Here is a 16229-nt window from a genome sequence, read left to right as displayed (position 1 = left end):
ACTTCTGGAAGGAAGAAGTCAAGTTTCTGAGACACGTGGTATCCAAGGAAGGAATTACCATAGACCTTGCCAAGGTGACCGCGGTACAAGACTGGGAACAGCTCGGTTCGGTTATTGAAGTGAGGAGTTTCCTCGGCCTTGCAGGCTATTATCGTCGATTTATTAAAGACTTTTCCAAGATAGCTCGACCGTTGTCTCAACTCACTCAGAAGGATCTTAAGTTTGTTTGGAACGAGAAAGAAAAAGCAACCTTTCAGGAATTAAAGGATAAGCTGACGTCCGAACCCGTGCTAGTATTGCTAGAGCAAGGGGTCAGATATACTATATACATTGACGCGTCTCGTATTGGTTTGGGTTGTGTCCTTATGCAAAAGGACAGAGTGATTGTCTACGCATCGCGACAGTTGAGGAAACATGAAGAAAACTACCTTACGCATGACCTGGAATTGGCAGTAGTTATCTTCGCATTAAAGCTCTAGAGACATTACCTCTATGGAGAGGAGTTCGAGCTCTTTTGGGACCACAAGAGCCTCAAGTACATATTCAAGCAGAGAGACCTGAATATGAGGCAACGGCGTTGGATGGAAACCTTAAAAGACTTCAAGTTTGAGATTTCCTACAATCCTGGCAAGGTAAACCTTATGGCCGATGCGTTGAGCCGCAAGAAGACAATAGAATTTGTAGCTCCGCTGATGATAGAAGAATGGAATATGGTAGATTTTGTGTGAGGCTTCGAACAAAAGCTTACAGTAGAGGAGTCATTCGAGAGCGTCGAACACATCCACGTATAGACACTTATCGATGACCAAATCATTGTGGCTCAGAAGGAAGATGAACTGTTGATGAAAATGAGAAAACGAGCGAGTGACAGTGAAGACTCCGAATGGAGGGTTGGCTTAGATGGAGGGTTGAGCTATCGTGACCGTCTGTGTGTTCTGAATCTCCATGACTTGAGAAAGGAAGTCCTAGACGCCGCTCACAATTCAAGGATGGCGATGCATCCGGGCAGTATGAAGATGTATAGAGATATGAAGTGTTCAAACTGGTGGGACAACATGAAGGCCCACATAACAGATTATGTATCCCGTTGTCTCATGTGTCAGTAGGTCAAGGTTGAGCATCACCGACCTCCTGATTTACTTCAGCCCATACCCATAGTTGAATGGAAATGAGATTTCATATCTATGGATTTCATTTTCGGGTTACCAGAGACGAGGAAGGGACATGACTCCATTTGGGTGATTGTGAATCGATTGACAAAATTGGCTCATTTCCTCCCGATTAGAGTTTCAAACTTAGCAGATGATTTAACCAAGCTGTACATCAAGGAGATTGTATGGCTGCATGAAGTGCCTATAGAGATTGTGTCAGATCGAGACACGCGATTCATGTCCATTTTCTGAACTCGAATCCAAGAAGCACTAGGAGTGAAACTGAAGTTCAGTACCGCGTTCCACCCACAGACTGATGGGCAAACGGAATGGATAGATCAGATATTAGAAGATATGTTACAGGCATGTGTGCTTGATTTCAAGGACAGTTGGGATGACTATCTTCCATATGCTGAGTTCGCTTATAACAATAGCTTCCAAGCGAGCATTGGCGTGGTTCCCTACGAAGCATTGTATGGGCGCTCATGTCGAGCACCCCATTATTAGGTAGAAGTTGGCGAGAAGAGTTTGGTTGACCAATATTTTTACAGGCAACCTCAGAGAAGGTCGACATTATTAGGCGTCAACTTCTTGCAGCCCAGAGCAGACAGAAGAGTTATGCTAATATAAGACGGCGACAGCTGGAATTTGAAGTTAGGGACCATGTATTCCTTAAGGTTTCCCCAATGAAGGGAGTCCTTCGATTTGGCAAGAAGGGGAAGCTTACGCCGTGATTTATTAGTCCATTCCAAATTATAGACTAAGTGGGTGCGGTAGCATACCGCCTTGCTTTGCCCACACCACTCACAGGCGTGCACAACGTATTTCACGTATCGATGCTGAAGAAATACATTCCTGATCCTACTCACATTATCAAGTGGGAGTAGGTGTAGCTAATTGAGGATGCTACTTATGTACTGCGACCAACACAAATTCTCAATAAGAAGGAACAAGTGCTATGCAGCAAAGCGATCCCGCTTGTGGAGGTACTGTGGACACACCACATTAAGAAAGAGGCTACTTGGGAAACGAAGGCTGAAGTCTGTAGAACTAACCTCAGATCCTCGAGGAGTACAAAAAGGTATTAATTTCAGGGGTGAATTTTTTTTAAAAGCGGGGTAGAGTGTAACGTCTCGAAAAAATCCGTACAAAGACCCGAGTACCACCTCAGACAGAAATCCCTAAGGATCATTTTTGGTAGAAACTTAGGCAAAAATTAATTAAGTGTTGAACTAGATTAATCGGTGGATTTAGCTCGAACCGCTATCAATACGAATGGCAAGACCCAAAACCATCAAAATCGCTAACTAAACACTGCTTGAGAATGTAGGAAAAATCCCAAAAGCCTTTTGCTCTCGGGAGCACATTGAAACTCTATATCAGACTTATACTGCACGTCGAAAGTCTGATGACTGCGAAACTATAGGGTTATAATCGCCTTATTGGGCTTGACAACTATCGCGGGAATCGAGCCCAAATAGTATCCAAAAACACACAACTTGATCCTTGAGCGAAGTGTGTGAGAAATGCGAATATCTTTAGAAAATGAACCCAAACTTAAGTGAATTGGACCGTTCACTTACGGGAAAAATTAAAGAGTTCAGACCATTAGTTTTTAGTCAAACTTCATCCATGGATCAGGGAAATTTCCCTGCACAAATCCGTATACTTGTGGCCCTGATCGAGTAAAATCGATCGTTGAACTGATACAGGTCCTTCATGGTCGATCCGCTAATCCGATTGTGCCGAAATCATAACCTAGCTTAGATCCATCGTTGGAGAACTTACCCTACACCGTAGGTGAGTAATGGACCTCCAAATGAGTCCCGTTTGCCCGAAATGGACACCTTTTGGTTATAACCTAAGTATATCATGGCCTTGGGGCCATTGACATTAGTTCTGGGCCTATATAATGCCCTTAACCAACCTCATTCTCATTCCATACGAATTTCCTAAAAACCCTAGGAGAGAGAGAGAGAGAGGGAGAGAGAGAGAGAGAGAGAAGAGGAAGGAAGGAAGAAGGATTTTTGGGAGATGTTTTACTAGGATTTTTCTTACAACACCACACGCCGATACACCTCTCTTATGCTACACAACTCGTTTCAACAACGATTTGGGTAAGAAATCAAAACCCTAACACCGTAGTTGGGGTATAGAATTGTTGTTTGTCAACCTAGCTAATGATTTCCTGATTTAGGTACCCGTGTGCTGTATTTTGGAACATAGGATTCGAACCAAGTCCGAATAGTGTATTACGATAAAAGGTGCGGACTATAAATGTTTAGGTTATGGTTTTCAAGGCTTTCAATATCGGTAATGATTTGTGTCTGACTTGATTACTGCCATATGATCTTAGTTATGACGTTTTCCATATGTTATACATGTATGAACTATGTTGGACAAATATGCATTTCATGTGTTTGTTGAAATGTTTGATTGAACTTGAAATTATGATTTTGTACTTGTCATGATATCTAATCTAAGATCCATGTTTGTAATATGCGTTATAGCCTATGTTGCGTAGGAAATTGCTATAGTTCATGTCATAACTAATCTAGTCTATGTATTTGGTAATGTGTAGTCTAAGTGTTTAATAAAATGTCTGAATGAGAAATTGTTGGATGAATTGTATTTAATAAGGGTGTTGAGATAGGATTCTCAATTACCTTTTCTATATGTATAATTTCCTTCATTTAATCTTAATTTCAACTACGCAATTTATGGATGAAATGTAAACGTTTGGTAACATGTTCAATGTGTTTGATAAAATGATCAAATGGGATTTATATTTGAATTGTTTGTTAAATGCTGTTATGATTATTACATGTAACTACCTATTGCATTTGAGTATAATTGGGACTGCTACGTAGTCCAGGCAATTCGTAACGGTCCCCGATTGAGTGGCCGAACTAGTCTTGCCACATTGGATACGTTCGATGAATTGAAGTTATATGGTGATTGTCGACAATGGTTAGGCCACGTGGAGTGCTTGTGAGCTCCATGTCGATTAATCCAACGTGCGCTCGTACCAATCGAACTTGTCAAATAACCCGATTGACCTAATATGTGTTTACCATGTATGGATACTATTGCTTGAATCTAAGGTACCGCTTACCAATGTAAAGCCCGTTTTAAACATGGTACCAAGATCCGCTAAGACTCATGAGCCGAGCATGGTAGTATGGGACACTATGATCGAGCTGTCGACCTATGCTGGGGTGACGAGCCTTCCCATGGTAACCAATGAGCAACCCAAACTCGTGAGCCGAATATGGTGGTTTATGGGACACTGTATTCGAGCTGTCGGAGTTCAGGTGACGAGCCTCCCTCAGTGATCTCGAGTATAAACACTTGAATTTACCTATCCACTGCTTTCATTAGGGTTGATGCCCTACAACTTGCCTAACGTATATGATTAACTAGAATTAACGACCCTAGATGGATCTCCGCTTGGGTAAATGATATAGCTTCTCGAATCTGCTATATGAATAAGCCTAATTAAGAACTTGGCTAACATGATTATGCATCGCATTGCATGTGCTTTAGCGAGGAAGCGCATGTTTAAGGAGTTTATCATGAGCGAATGGTTGATGAAGTCGTCGAGGGAGTGCAGGCGAGGGCATGCATCATTACTGCATATCATCCTTGCATTAATAAGAGTAGTTAGGAATGATTATTGTACTGCTTTATCATTACTGCTTGATTGAATTGATAACATGTTAACCTTTGCCTTATAGTACCACTGAGTTGATCACTCACTCCCACTCTGTGACGGTGTTTTAAAATACCAACCAGACTCTGTTTTAGTTACAAATGATGACAGGGCTTACGCAACAGAGCCGATTTTCATAGATGAGGAGGAGGAGTTCTCCTACGTGCAGCTCTCAGGCGGGTCTATGTAGACCTAGAGCTGCGTCGCCAGGATTATGGGGTTATGGGATAGTTGGACACTTTATGTTTTGCTATTTTGTAAAATTTGGAAACAATACCAGTAAACATTCAGCCTAGTTACATACTTATACTCTGGAGGTTGTAAATCGCTTACTTGTTCAAATATGCACGTTACATTCTTTCGCTTGCTTAATCAAATTACCTCTGGAGTATGATATGTTATTTTAGTGTAATCCTACTCATGTTTAATGCACTAATATGGACAACATTTAAACATCATTATCTATGTTGTATAAGTGATGCATTGGATCTCGGGAGTTGAGCTTTGCTCGACCCTCGAAATCTAGGGCATTACAGAGGCTAACATGAAAATCAGTGAGGCAAATATGAAAATCAGCAAGGAGAACATGAAATTCAACAAGGCAAACATGAAATTCAATGACCCTCAAGGGAAATTGAGTAAGGAAAACATGAAATTCAACTAGCCTCAAAGGAAATTGATTGAGGCAAACATGAAATTGAGGGAGGCTAAAATGAAATTGAACGAGCCTAACTTGAAATTGAACGAGGTAACATGAAATTGAGTGAGCTTCAAAGGAAATAAATGATTCTAATATGAAACTGAATGAGCTTAACTTGAAATTGAGTGAGGCTAACATCAATTTGAGCGAGCTTCAAATGAAATTGAACTAGCATAACATGAAATTAAACGAGCCTAGAATGAAATTGAGCGAGTCTAACTTGAAATTGAGCGAGGTAAATTTGAAATTCAGCGAGGCTAACATAAAATTGAGCAAGGCAAATATGAAATTCAACGAGGCTAGCATGAAATTGAACGAGCCTATCATGTAATTGAGTGAGCTTCACCAGAAGTTCAACGAGTACTTTGGTGAAGTTGACCGAGCAGTTCATAAAATTTATCGAGCAGTTCATGAAATTTACCGAGCATTACATCCAATTTGTGGAAGTTCTCGGCCATATTTTTATGATTTCTCTATCAATTTCATGAATTGCTTGGGCAATTTCACCAATCACGCACCAACAATTTCACCGACAACTCTCACAAATTGCCGAGAAGTAGGTTAAATGGACTGAGAAGTCTAACAAATTGGAAATCAGATTGCTTAGTACGCTCTTATCATACTGAGTTAACTGAGTTGGGCCCGCCTTGAATGTATGTGGACTATCCACGACGTCCATCTGTTTTTCATCTAATTCAAGGGTTTGAGCCCAAAATCGTAGCATATCCAAATATCAAGTGGATCATACCACAGGAAATAGTAGGGATTCTTCTGTTGAAACCTTGTTAGGCCCCACGGTGATGTTTTATTTGTCATCCATCATGTTCACAGGATAATTTAGACATGGATTAACCAAAAACATAGATACGAGCTTGATTCAAAACTTCAATGGCCCACAAAAAATTTACTCGATTTATAGCAATTTATTGAAATATACCTATAGTGCATGCTTTCTTCAATGGAGGTACCATTTTTATCTTGGAAAACAAAAACAAAGGTAAAGAAGCTATGGATGGGTTATTGTTGCATGAAGAGGAGAGAATAATCCAAATTTGTGGTTTTGCAAAAGTGGAGAGGAATGGATTATGCAGAAGTGGAGCGAGGCATGATGAGTACATAAAATGGGTTTGAAAAGTAGAGGTATTTTCGTCCAGAAAAAGCCAATAGTTTAGTCTTTGAACGTAAGTTTAGGAGCATTGAGAAAAGACGCGGGTAAAAGGTGGGGTTACAGTCTTCGATTTCTCTTGAAATTTTGAATAGGACCAGCCCATCAGATTGCGTTCGCACATCTGCTGTCCATCCATTTTAACAATGTGGTCAACCCCAATATCCAAGCCACGCGATCATCTTTGTGGGCCCACCTTTTGTAGGCTCTTAATATTCCTGCACGTGATGCGTTTTCGAATACGTGAAAATTCATATACAAGGCCTGCATGTATTCGTTTCTCCAGCCAGGATCTTCCTATCTAAGAGATTTTTTGACATGGCCTATCCATGGTCTGTAATGCATGACTAAGCCATGGCCCCACTCATGTCTTATTCAAGGTCGCTGATTGCATACTAACACTACAAGTCGCTACTGGATGGTGCTATGTGGGACCCACCATGATGTATATATTTTATGATCCACACCATCTATCCGTTTTTCTAGATCATTTTATTGGATGATCACAAAAGTGAGGCAGATCCAAATCTCAGGTAGACCACACCACCGAAAAGAGTGGTAATTGAACGCCAGCCCTTAAAAACTTCTCAAGGGTGACAAAAGTTTTGGATCAAGCTGATATTTTTGTTTTCCCTTCATCCACGTCTGTTTGAACTAATCAACAAGTTAGATGGAAAAAAAAAAAAAAAAGATTACAGTGGGCCTTAGGAAGTTCTTAATGGTGTGTCATCCAATCACCACTGTTTTCCGGTGGTGTGGTTAACCTGAGATTTGGATCTCCCTCATTTTTAGGCTCATGCCCTTAAAATAATGATCTAAAGTGAATGGACGGCGTAGATAAAAACACATACATCATCGTGGTGGGGCCCACAGAGCACGTCTGGTAATGACGTGGCCAGTGGCAGTGTAAGCATGGAATCCGCGTCTCTTATTCAACTGGGCAGGTAAGTGAGAGGCCGCTGGAGGCTGAGTTGAAGGGGTAAAACTTTGATACTCTGGCAGAGTTTGATCGTTGAAGCACAGTCACCGAGAAATTACGCACTATGTACAATTAATTTAATTTGGATGGACGATAAGCTCAAATTTTTAAACTTCTTTGTCTTTCCAAATGAATGATAGGGAGATACTTGAAGAACACTTTAAATTTAATGGTACATATTAAAAAACTATGTGTCAGTTAATCAGGATCATGTTATGGGTGAAAAATGGACTGACGATGAGTGACCACCACTCATCCGTTGGGCCTTATCTTGAACACGATGGATGCCAAAAATACATTCGTGGTATGATCTTAGCCACTAATTGCAGGATCTTGAATATTATAAATGGGTGGTTAGAAATGTGCTAGAAACTTCTTTGAATTATCTGATTGTTGTGATTCTGACCTATGTCCAATCCATTTTCCATTATACAATAGATGAACGGTTTGGATCTCATATATATGTACCGGATGTACTTATATAGGGAGATTGATGACAAACGTGATAAATGCCCTTGTACAACGTTGCATGTTTCTCTTGTTTTGATACGTCCCACCTTTCAATTTCATCCTTCCGTGAGTTATTTGTAAACCTTTAATTTCTTTGACCATGTCAAACATGTGCAGAAAGACATTGAAAGATGGAATACTATTATCATGCACGTGCATCGTCACCTTTTCTAGGGCATACGCTCTCTCTCATCGTCACCTTTTATAGGGCATCTCTCTCTCAGCCATGAAGAACAACACTTCCACCATCTCCTCGTCCTTCCGCACCCTCCGGTGTGCCGGCCATGATCAGCCTCATTGGGATCCTGCAGAGCCCGACATACCCCACCACTACGCTTCTCATCCTGGCAACCCTCTTCTTTCTCCTTCAATTCCGATCTGAAACTCGTAAAAAACATGCAATGCACTCCCTTCCCCCTGGCCCAGAACCTTGGCCCATCGTGGGGAGCATCCCGGAGCTGTTGTTCAATAAACCAGCATTCCGATGGATCCTAGGTCTCATGAAGGAGATGAACACTGACATTGCATGTATTCGATTAGGGAGTACACATGTTATCCCTGTCACATGCCCGGAGATCGCCCGCGAGTTTCTAAAGAAGCAGGATGCAGTCTTCGCATCAAGACCTCTCACCATGGGCACAGAATACTCTAGCCGTGGATTCCTCTCCGTTGCGGTTACACCATTGGGTGATCAATGGAAGAAGATGAGAAGGGTGGTAGCTTCTGAGGTTTTGAGTGGGGCAAGACTCCGATGGCTCCATGATAAAAGAACTGAAGAAGCTGATAACCTTATCAGATACCTCTACAATCAGTGCATGAGCATTGATCGCAGATCCGAGGCAGGTGCAGTGATCAATGTAAGGACTGCCGTTCGACAATATAGTGGTAATGTCATAAGGAAATTGATGTTCAACAAAAGATATTTTGGGATTGGTTGCACTGATGGTGGCCCAGGCATAGAAGAAGAAGAACACGTCGAGGCCCTTTTCAATGTTCTTTCTCTTCTCTATGCTTTCGCTGTCTCAGATTACATACCCTGTCTGCGATGCTTGGATTTCGATGGGCATGAAAAGATGATGAAGAAGGCTATTAAGATTGTTAACAAGTATCATGAACCAATAATGGATGAGCGGATCAAGAAATGGAGAGATTGTGTAGGTGGGCCCCTCAAAAAGGAGCCTGAGGACCTTCTCGATGTTCTGATATCGATCACAGACTCCGATGGACGGCCATTGCTAACAACAGAAGAGATAAAAGCGCAATCAACGGTATGATTTTAACATCCACAATCATCTTTTCTACCTATTTACTTTGCTTATGAAGTCTGTGCAGTCATGAAATGGGTTATCTTGAACAGAAATGTTCATATGAATCACACTATATTTTGCTATGATCTTTGTTCTTTTAGCTAAGGGGCTAAACTAAAAAAAGATAGAAGGCATGGATACAAAATAGATACACCAAAGTGGGCCCCACGGTAACGGCTGCACCGTCTTGGGTGAGGTGTGGGTCTCCCCCTATGGCAGGTGCCAAAGACAATCCGCTTCCAATCATTAGGGTTTTATTTTTAATATGTACCACTATATGATTGGACGCAGTCGATACGATCACCTTGCAACACGTTTCCCGGAGAGATAGCTCTACTAAATTAAGTAATCATGTTTAGTTGTTCTAATAACGTATAAACATATAAACCTTAATTTTTATCTGGAGGTAGTAAAATTAGAAGAAAAAAATATATATCCATGTAATTGTAATTTAATTTTGATCTTGCAGGAATTATTCTATGCAACTGTAGATAACCCATCCAACGCAGTCGAGTGGGCCATGTCAGAGATGCTCAACCAACCAGATGTTCTTAAGAAAGCAGTGGAGGAATTGGATAGAGTAGTGGGGAAGGACAGACTAGTTCAAGAGTCTGATTTCCCTCAGCTCAACTACATTAAGGCATGTGCTCGGGAAGCATTTCGGCTCCATCCGATTGTACCCTTCAACCTCCCACATGTGGCCATCGCTGATGCCACGGTGGCAGGCTACTTCATCCCGAAGGGCAGCCACGTTATTCTCAGTCGAACAGGACTTGGGCGAAACCCTAGAGTCTGGGATGACCCACTCAAGTTTGAACCAGAGCGGCACCTGAAGGATGGGTCCGGTAAAGTTGAGTTAATCGAGACAGAACTACGATTCATCTCATTCAGCACGGGTCGGCGCGGGTGCATGGCGGCCCCACTTGGGTCAGCAATGACTGTCATGTTGTTGGCTAGGCTTCTACAAGGGTTCACCTGGAGTGTGCCGCAGGGTGAATCGAGTATCGACCTAACTGAGTCAACCAACAACCTCTTCCTTGCTAAGGCGCTGCATGCGCATGCTACGCCTCGATTGCCAGTGCATTTGTACCCGACCCACTAATGGATGGACCTATAACATCCTGAATTTTTACACCTTGAGTTCGTACTCGTGCCTAAGGGAATTGGGTATTAATAATGTAGGATGCAAGTGTCACGAGGACTACCCTTGAGATTTCTCGCATTTATATCATATCTAGCTACACATGTAATGGTAATAATTCACAAGAATAAAATTAAGTGTCTCTCTTATTCCAAAAATTAAATAAATTATCAATGCTCACACAATGGGAGCTTATTACAAAATATAGTTGCAGTGGAAACGTAAACAAAACTAAATCATATTTTATTGTTTATTCAGCATAGTCTTCCTCAGAAAGGTGATTCTTTGGGTTTTAAATCTGTTTGTCACCTTCATCATTTATACGGTTAGAGAGGGTCAACGCCCTACTCATAGTGATGATCTGTCACGCCCCAAACCCGGAAATTAGATTCACAGGAATCCCGATCACCGAACCCGGTACCGACAGCCTCCGTAGTACCCCATTCTCGGCCCCCGGCGTACATATGCCAGGTTCCGATCCTGGGACCCTAGAAGGAAGATTTTCCAACATACATTTGTCTCATAAGTAGCATAATCACACGTATACTCAAATTATAAAGGCAACATCATCATCACATATCCACTAATATAATCATTTGACTACAATGTTGAAAAGAAAATACATCAATTGAAAATCATACTCCAGAAGACCGCTGCACGCTCCAAGCTCAACACTGTTGTAATCTAACATCACCTGCACGCATATATCGTGCATAAGCTTATAAAAAGCTTAGAGGGTGGTGTAAGTGTGTGCACAAGGTAAGTGTCAAGTATTCAATACAATGCCGTCATCATACAATACAGAAAATATTGGTAATCCCTAAATTGTACAATATCGGAATAAGCAGAAATATTGACAAGATCATGAATTATCAGGGTAAACAGAAATACTGACAAGATCATAAATAATTCGATAACAGAGTAAGCGAAAATATGAACAATTCCATGAGTCAATCAATATTAGAATATGCAATATAGAATATCTATGCAAATGATGAGTTATAATGAGCCACGTATCAGATGCCGAGGATGCGATGCAATATGCAATTCCTAATGAGTCCACGAATAGCATCAGTCGTATCTAGACCATATAATGCAGAAACACAGTAACTCAAAATGTCATATGCACGGATGTGATGTAATATGCGGTGTACATGGAATGACCATGCTGGAGTGTGAAGTCCGAATGATAGTACGTAGTATCGCAGGCTACTATGGGGTCCATCACAAGGGACTTCTATCCAAACCAATCCCATACATAAATTTGGATAGTTAGACTCAATGTGGTAGACTCCTGATCTCAGGTTAGTCACGTGCCCAACTGAAATCCTGACCATACGAAGGTACACAATAATTAGTTGCGCACCACCAGCCCGAGTTGATAGTGAATGAATGAATGAATGAGTATGCAACTCCTACTCAATAAGTCTACATATCAGTATGGTTCCTCTCTGGGATCATCACCGGGGTTTAGTACACTCCAAATGGCACTGCCGCTCTCCTAGCCGCACAGTCCAAGTGAGCGTAAGAAACCTCACTATCCGCTTGGCCAATAGTCTGCCAATACCTATCCGGCACGTCGATAGCGGACCCATTCACGAGCTGGTCAAACTTAGCCTAGTAATGCCCCCTGCTCTCGGGCGGGTAAGGCCACACCCCCTCCCAACCGACCATGACACAATGGGAGACGCGGCCTCCTTTTATTCGGCACTCAGGCGCTCATGTATCCACTCGGTCTCGACGTTGGGGCGTCCTCTGGTACCAAGAGGGTTTAGGGATTTTCACCCAGGGCCATCTATGGCAGCCCGATGCTAGAACAGATTTCTGGTGTCCCATCTGGCCATCCACAATATGCCTGTGGAGGCTACGACCCTGATGTCGCTAGAGCGTACAGTAATCATGATGCAAGATGCATGAGTCATACAATCCAGTCGTGCATCAATCCTACACATACCATACGCTCATGTGAAATAACCTCCACCTATCAGGGAGTCTCATAACAATCTGCCCACTGACATATGCAATGGTCAACCACATCTCATAACAAACATGCAGATGATGCGTATAGGCATGTATGATGATGTTATGCTGTTACATACTCCTAATCGGTATTAACGATCGGCCTTGACAATGTGGACATTTAACCAACATTGCCCCCAAGGAATGACTCACATATAGCCAAACATATAATGGGCCCAGGCCCCACAGAAAGGCCTAATATACAACACAATGGGCCTTACTCAAGGGCCACACATACACAACAGGTGGGCCCTGCTCATGGGCCTCAAATACATGACATGTGGGCCCTAGACATGGGTCTCGAATACATCAAATGGGTCATGTATCATGGGCCTAATACATATCACAATGGGCCTTGTCCATAGGCCACGAATACACACAGTGGGCCTTGCCCATGGGCCTTAAATACATTACAATGGGCCTTGCCCATAGGCCTCAAATACATCACAATGGGCCTTAACTACGGGTCGCATATACATCATATAGGTATCAACAATAGGCCTTGACAATCGAAATCGGCCCTATCAATCAGATTCGATACTCGGAACCAGCCTCGATACTCGGCCTCGGCAATCAGAATCAGCCTATACAATCGGTATCGATGAGAATGGGCCTAACTAGGCCTAAGGAAAGGTCACCATACGGGCATTTAACCATCATTACCCAAAAATGTGGACATTTAACTAACATTATTCCCAAGCAGTGGTCCACATAGAATCAAACATAAGGTGGGCCCAAATATCCAACAAGTGGCCTCAAATAGTCATCACAGGTGGGCCACACATGTAGCACGTGAGCCTACACATTACGGTGGGTCGATACATTGGGCCGCACCATTGGCCTAATATACACATCACGGTGGGTCGCATCATTGGGCCTCACCAATGGGCCTCATATCCAACAAGTAGGCCGCATCAATGAGCCGCACTAACAAGCCTCAATTGTGAGTCGCATCCACACCATATAGGTCTCGACAATCGGCATCGATAAATCAAAATTGGCCTCGATGATTGGAGTCGGCGATCGGCCATAACAATCGGAATCGATCGATAATCATAGTTGGCAAATCGGTCACGATAATCGGCCTTGATGATCAACCTCGGCGCAAGGCGGGGTCCATAGATGGGCAACCGACGATGAACCCAGCAATATCAGTGAGGCCCATTCGTTTGGATTAACCCACTAAAGATTGATGAGATGGGCCTAACCAGGCCTAAGGGAAGGTCACAATGTGGACATTCAACCATCATCGTCCATCAATGTGGACATCAACCAACATCACTCCCAAGAAGTAGCCCACATAAGGGATTCATACACAATGTATCGGCTACACATACATCACGTTGGGCCCCTTTTATGGGCCTCTCATATATTGTGTTGGGTGTTGTACAAGGGCCTTAAACGAATCACAATGGGCCACGCCCATGGGCCTCGAATATATCACAATGGGCCTCGCCCATGGGCTTCAAATACATCGTAATGGGCCACAACCTATGGGCTTCAAACACATAATAGGTGGGCCCTACACATGGGCCTAATACCGTCAAGTGGGCCTCATACCTGGGCCTCAATTATATCTCAATGGGTCTCAAATACATAATAGGTGGGCCCTGCACATGGGCTTAATATACGTAACAGGTGGGCTTTGCACATGGGCCTCATCATATCAAGTCGGGCCGTGTTAATGGGCCGTACCAATGGGTCTCATATACATCAAATGGGCCGCATCACATGGTTCGCACCAAAGGGCCTCATGTACAACAAGTGGGCCGCATCATTGGGCCGTATTAATGAGCCTCATAAATATATCAAGGTAGGCCTCGCAGATGGGCCACATGTATATCAAGGTGAGCACCTCAAATGGACCACAAAATACATTAAAGTGGGCTTGACGGATGGGCCACAAAGTACATCAAAGTGGGCCCAATAAATGGGCCACAAAATACATTAAAGTGGGCCCGACAAATGGGCCACAAGATACATCAAAGTGGGCCCGACAAATGGGCCACAAGATACATCAAAGTGGGCTACACCAATGGGCCTCATGTATATCAAATGGGCCACACCCAAATATAAGTAGTGATAATAATTTCCACCATTCAAATTTCCAAGGCCCCCCATAACATTTATTTCCCATCCAATCTAATCATAAGGTCACATAGACCTGAATTTAGAGGAAAAATAATTTCTTACTAATCCAAAACTTCTACATTCCTAAAGGATTTCAATGGTATACGTTCAATCCTCACCGTGCAGTGTGTTCCACTTGATAAATAGATCTGTCTTATTTTTATCTCAAGCTTTAAAAATTATCTTTCAAAGTGGTTGGACGGTTTAGATGTAACACGTGCATCATGGTGGAGCCGTAAGTACGTCAGATGAATGGACGGTAGGGATAGAACACGTCCATTGGGGTGGGGTCCACGAAAATGGATGACGGTTTGGATGCCATACATATATCAGGAAGGGCCCACCGTAAAATGAATGGATGGCAGGGGTTAACCCATATATCAAAGGTGTGCCACATATGTCCAGATGGACAACGTGGATGTAACACATACACCACAGTGGCTACTCAAGGCTCCTACCCGTCCCAGCTTGAGATGGACGGATGGCGTGGGTGTACACATACACCACAGCCATGGGTGGGTCCCATGTGGGGCCACCACACACACACACATAATATTATAATATATTATTATTATTATTATTTTGAAAGGGGGTCGGTCCAGCATCCAGACTCTAGACGCTGGATAAATGGATGAAACACATGCATCATAAGTGGGCCCATGACCACGCCATGGTTGGACAGTCTGGATAAACAGACACATTACAATGGGCTCCACGTAGGTGGGCCATGGATAAAACACGGGCATCACAGTGGATCCAAAACTCCTCTGACACAAAAGGGTTTCAATGGTAAACGTTCAATCTCATGCTGCTGGTGGTGTGGACCACCTGAGTTGCATAAATGGCAGATTTTTGGGGTAATCCCATGCCTAAAAGGGACCCATCAAATACACGGTGTGGATACTCCACATACATCACAGTGGGGGCCTGAGGTGGGGCCCACTCTCCCTGTCCATCAAAGGTAGCAAGGACGCTATTTGCTGCAGCGTCCAGAGGATGCTGACAGCAACAGCGTCCCAACACACTTTCTTTTCTCTCTCTCTCTTTTTTTTTTAAAATTTTTTATGTGTAGTGGATTGTTTTATAGGTGGGGTCCGCATCAGGAAAATCTACCTCGCCCATTGGTCCTCACTTATTAAGACAGACCAAACAAGCCCAATATCGAGCATGTTTCGGGGTACAAAAATAGCAGGGTGATTTTCAATGATAAAGGAACTGTTTGCTATGCTATGGGTTGCCAGAACCTCAGATTGGCTCCATTTTTTGGCTTAACGCCTAGAATGAGGTGGGAAAGGGGATGGACGGCTGGATTGAAAATATATATCAAGGTGGGGCCTACACAAGTAGCCCACCCAAATCATCTTTTTTTTTTTACATTAGTGCATCCACTATCAGCTCACACTTTACTGTGAAGC

At 42.8% G+C, this 16229-nt stretch overlaps 1 protein-coding gene across 1 annotated transcript; it reads left to right on the top strand.

The window, feature by feature from the left end:
- The first annotated feature begins 8486 nt into the window (after window positions 1-8486).
- LOC131223878 (phenylalanine N-monooxygenase-like) lies at window positions 8487-10868 on the top strand. The gene is made up of 2 exons (XM_058219410.1): window positions 8487-9485; window positions 9994-10868. Exons 1-2 carry the CDS (start codon window positions 8502-8504, stop codon window positions 10624-10626), a joined length of 1617 nt encoding a protein of 538 aa, XP_058075393.1. The 5' UTR covers window positions 8487-8501; the 3' UTR covers window positions 10627-10868.
- The last annotated feature ends 5361 nt before the right edge of the window (window positions 10869-16229 follow it).

This window comes from Magnolia sinica, chromosome 13 (genome assembly GCF_029962835.1).
Source record: "Magnolia sinica isolate HGM2019 chromosome 13, MsV1, whole genome shotgun sequence".
NCBI lineage: Eukaryota > Viridiplantae > Streptophyta > Magnoliopsida > Magnoliales > Magnoliaceae > Magnolia > Magnolia sinica.
This window is presented reverse-complemented; position numbering and strand designations above follow the sequence as displayed.

What these genes read in the sequence shown, in the direction of transcription:
- LOC131223878 (XM_058219410.1), top strand. Translation starts at nt 8,502, where the DNA reads ATGATCAGCCTCATTGGGATCCTGCAGAGCCCGACATACCCCACCACT. An exon ending in AGATAAAAGCGCAATCAACG is followed by an intron (nt 9,486 to 9,993) that starts GTATGATTTTAA and finishes TTGATCTTGCAG; the next exon opens with GAATTATTCTATGCAACTGT.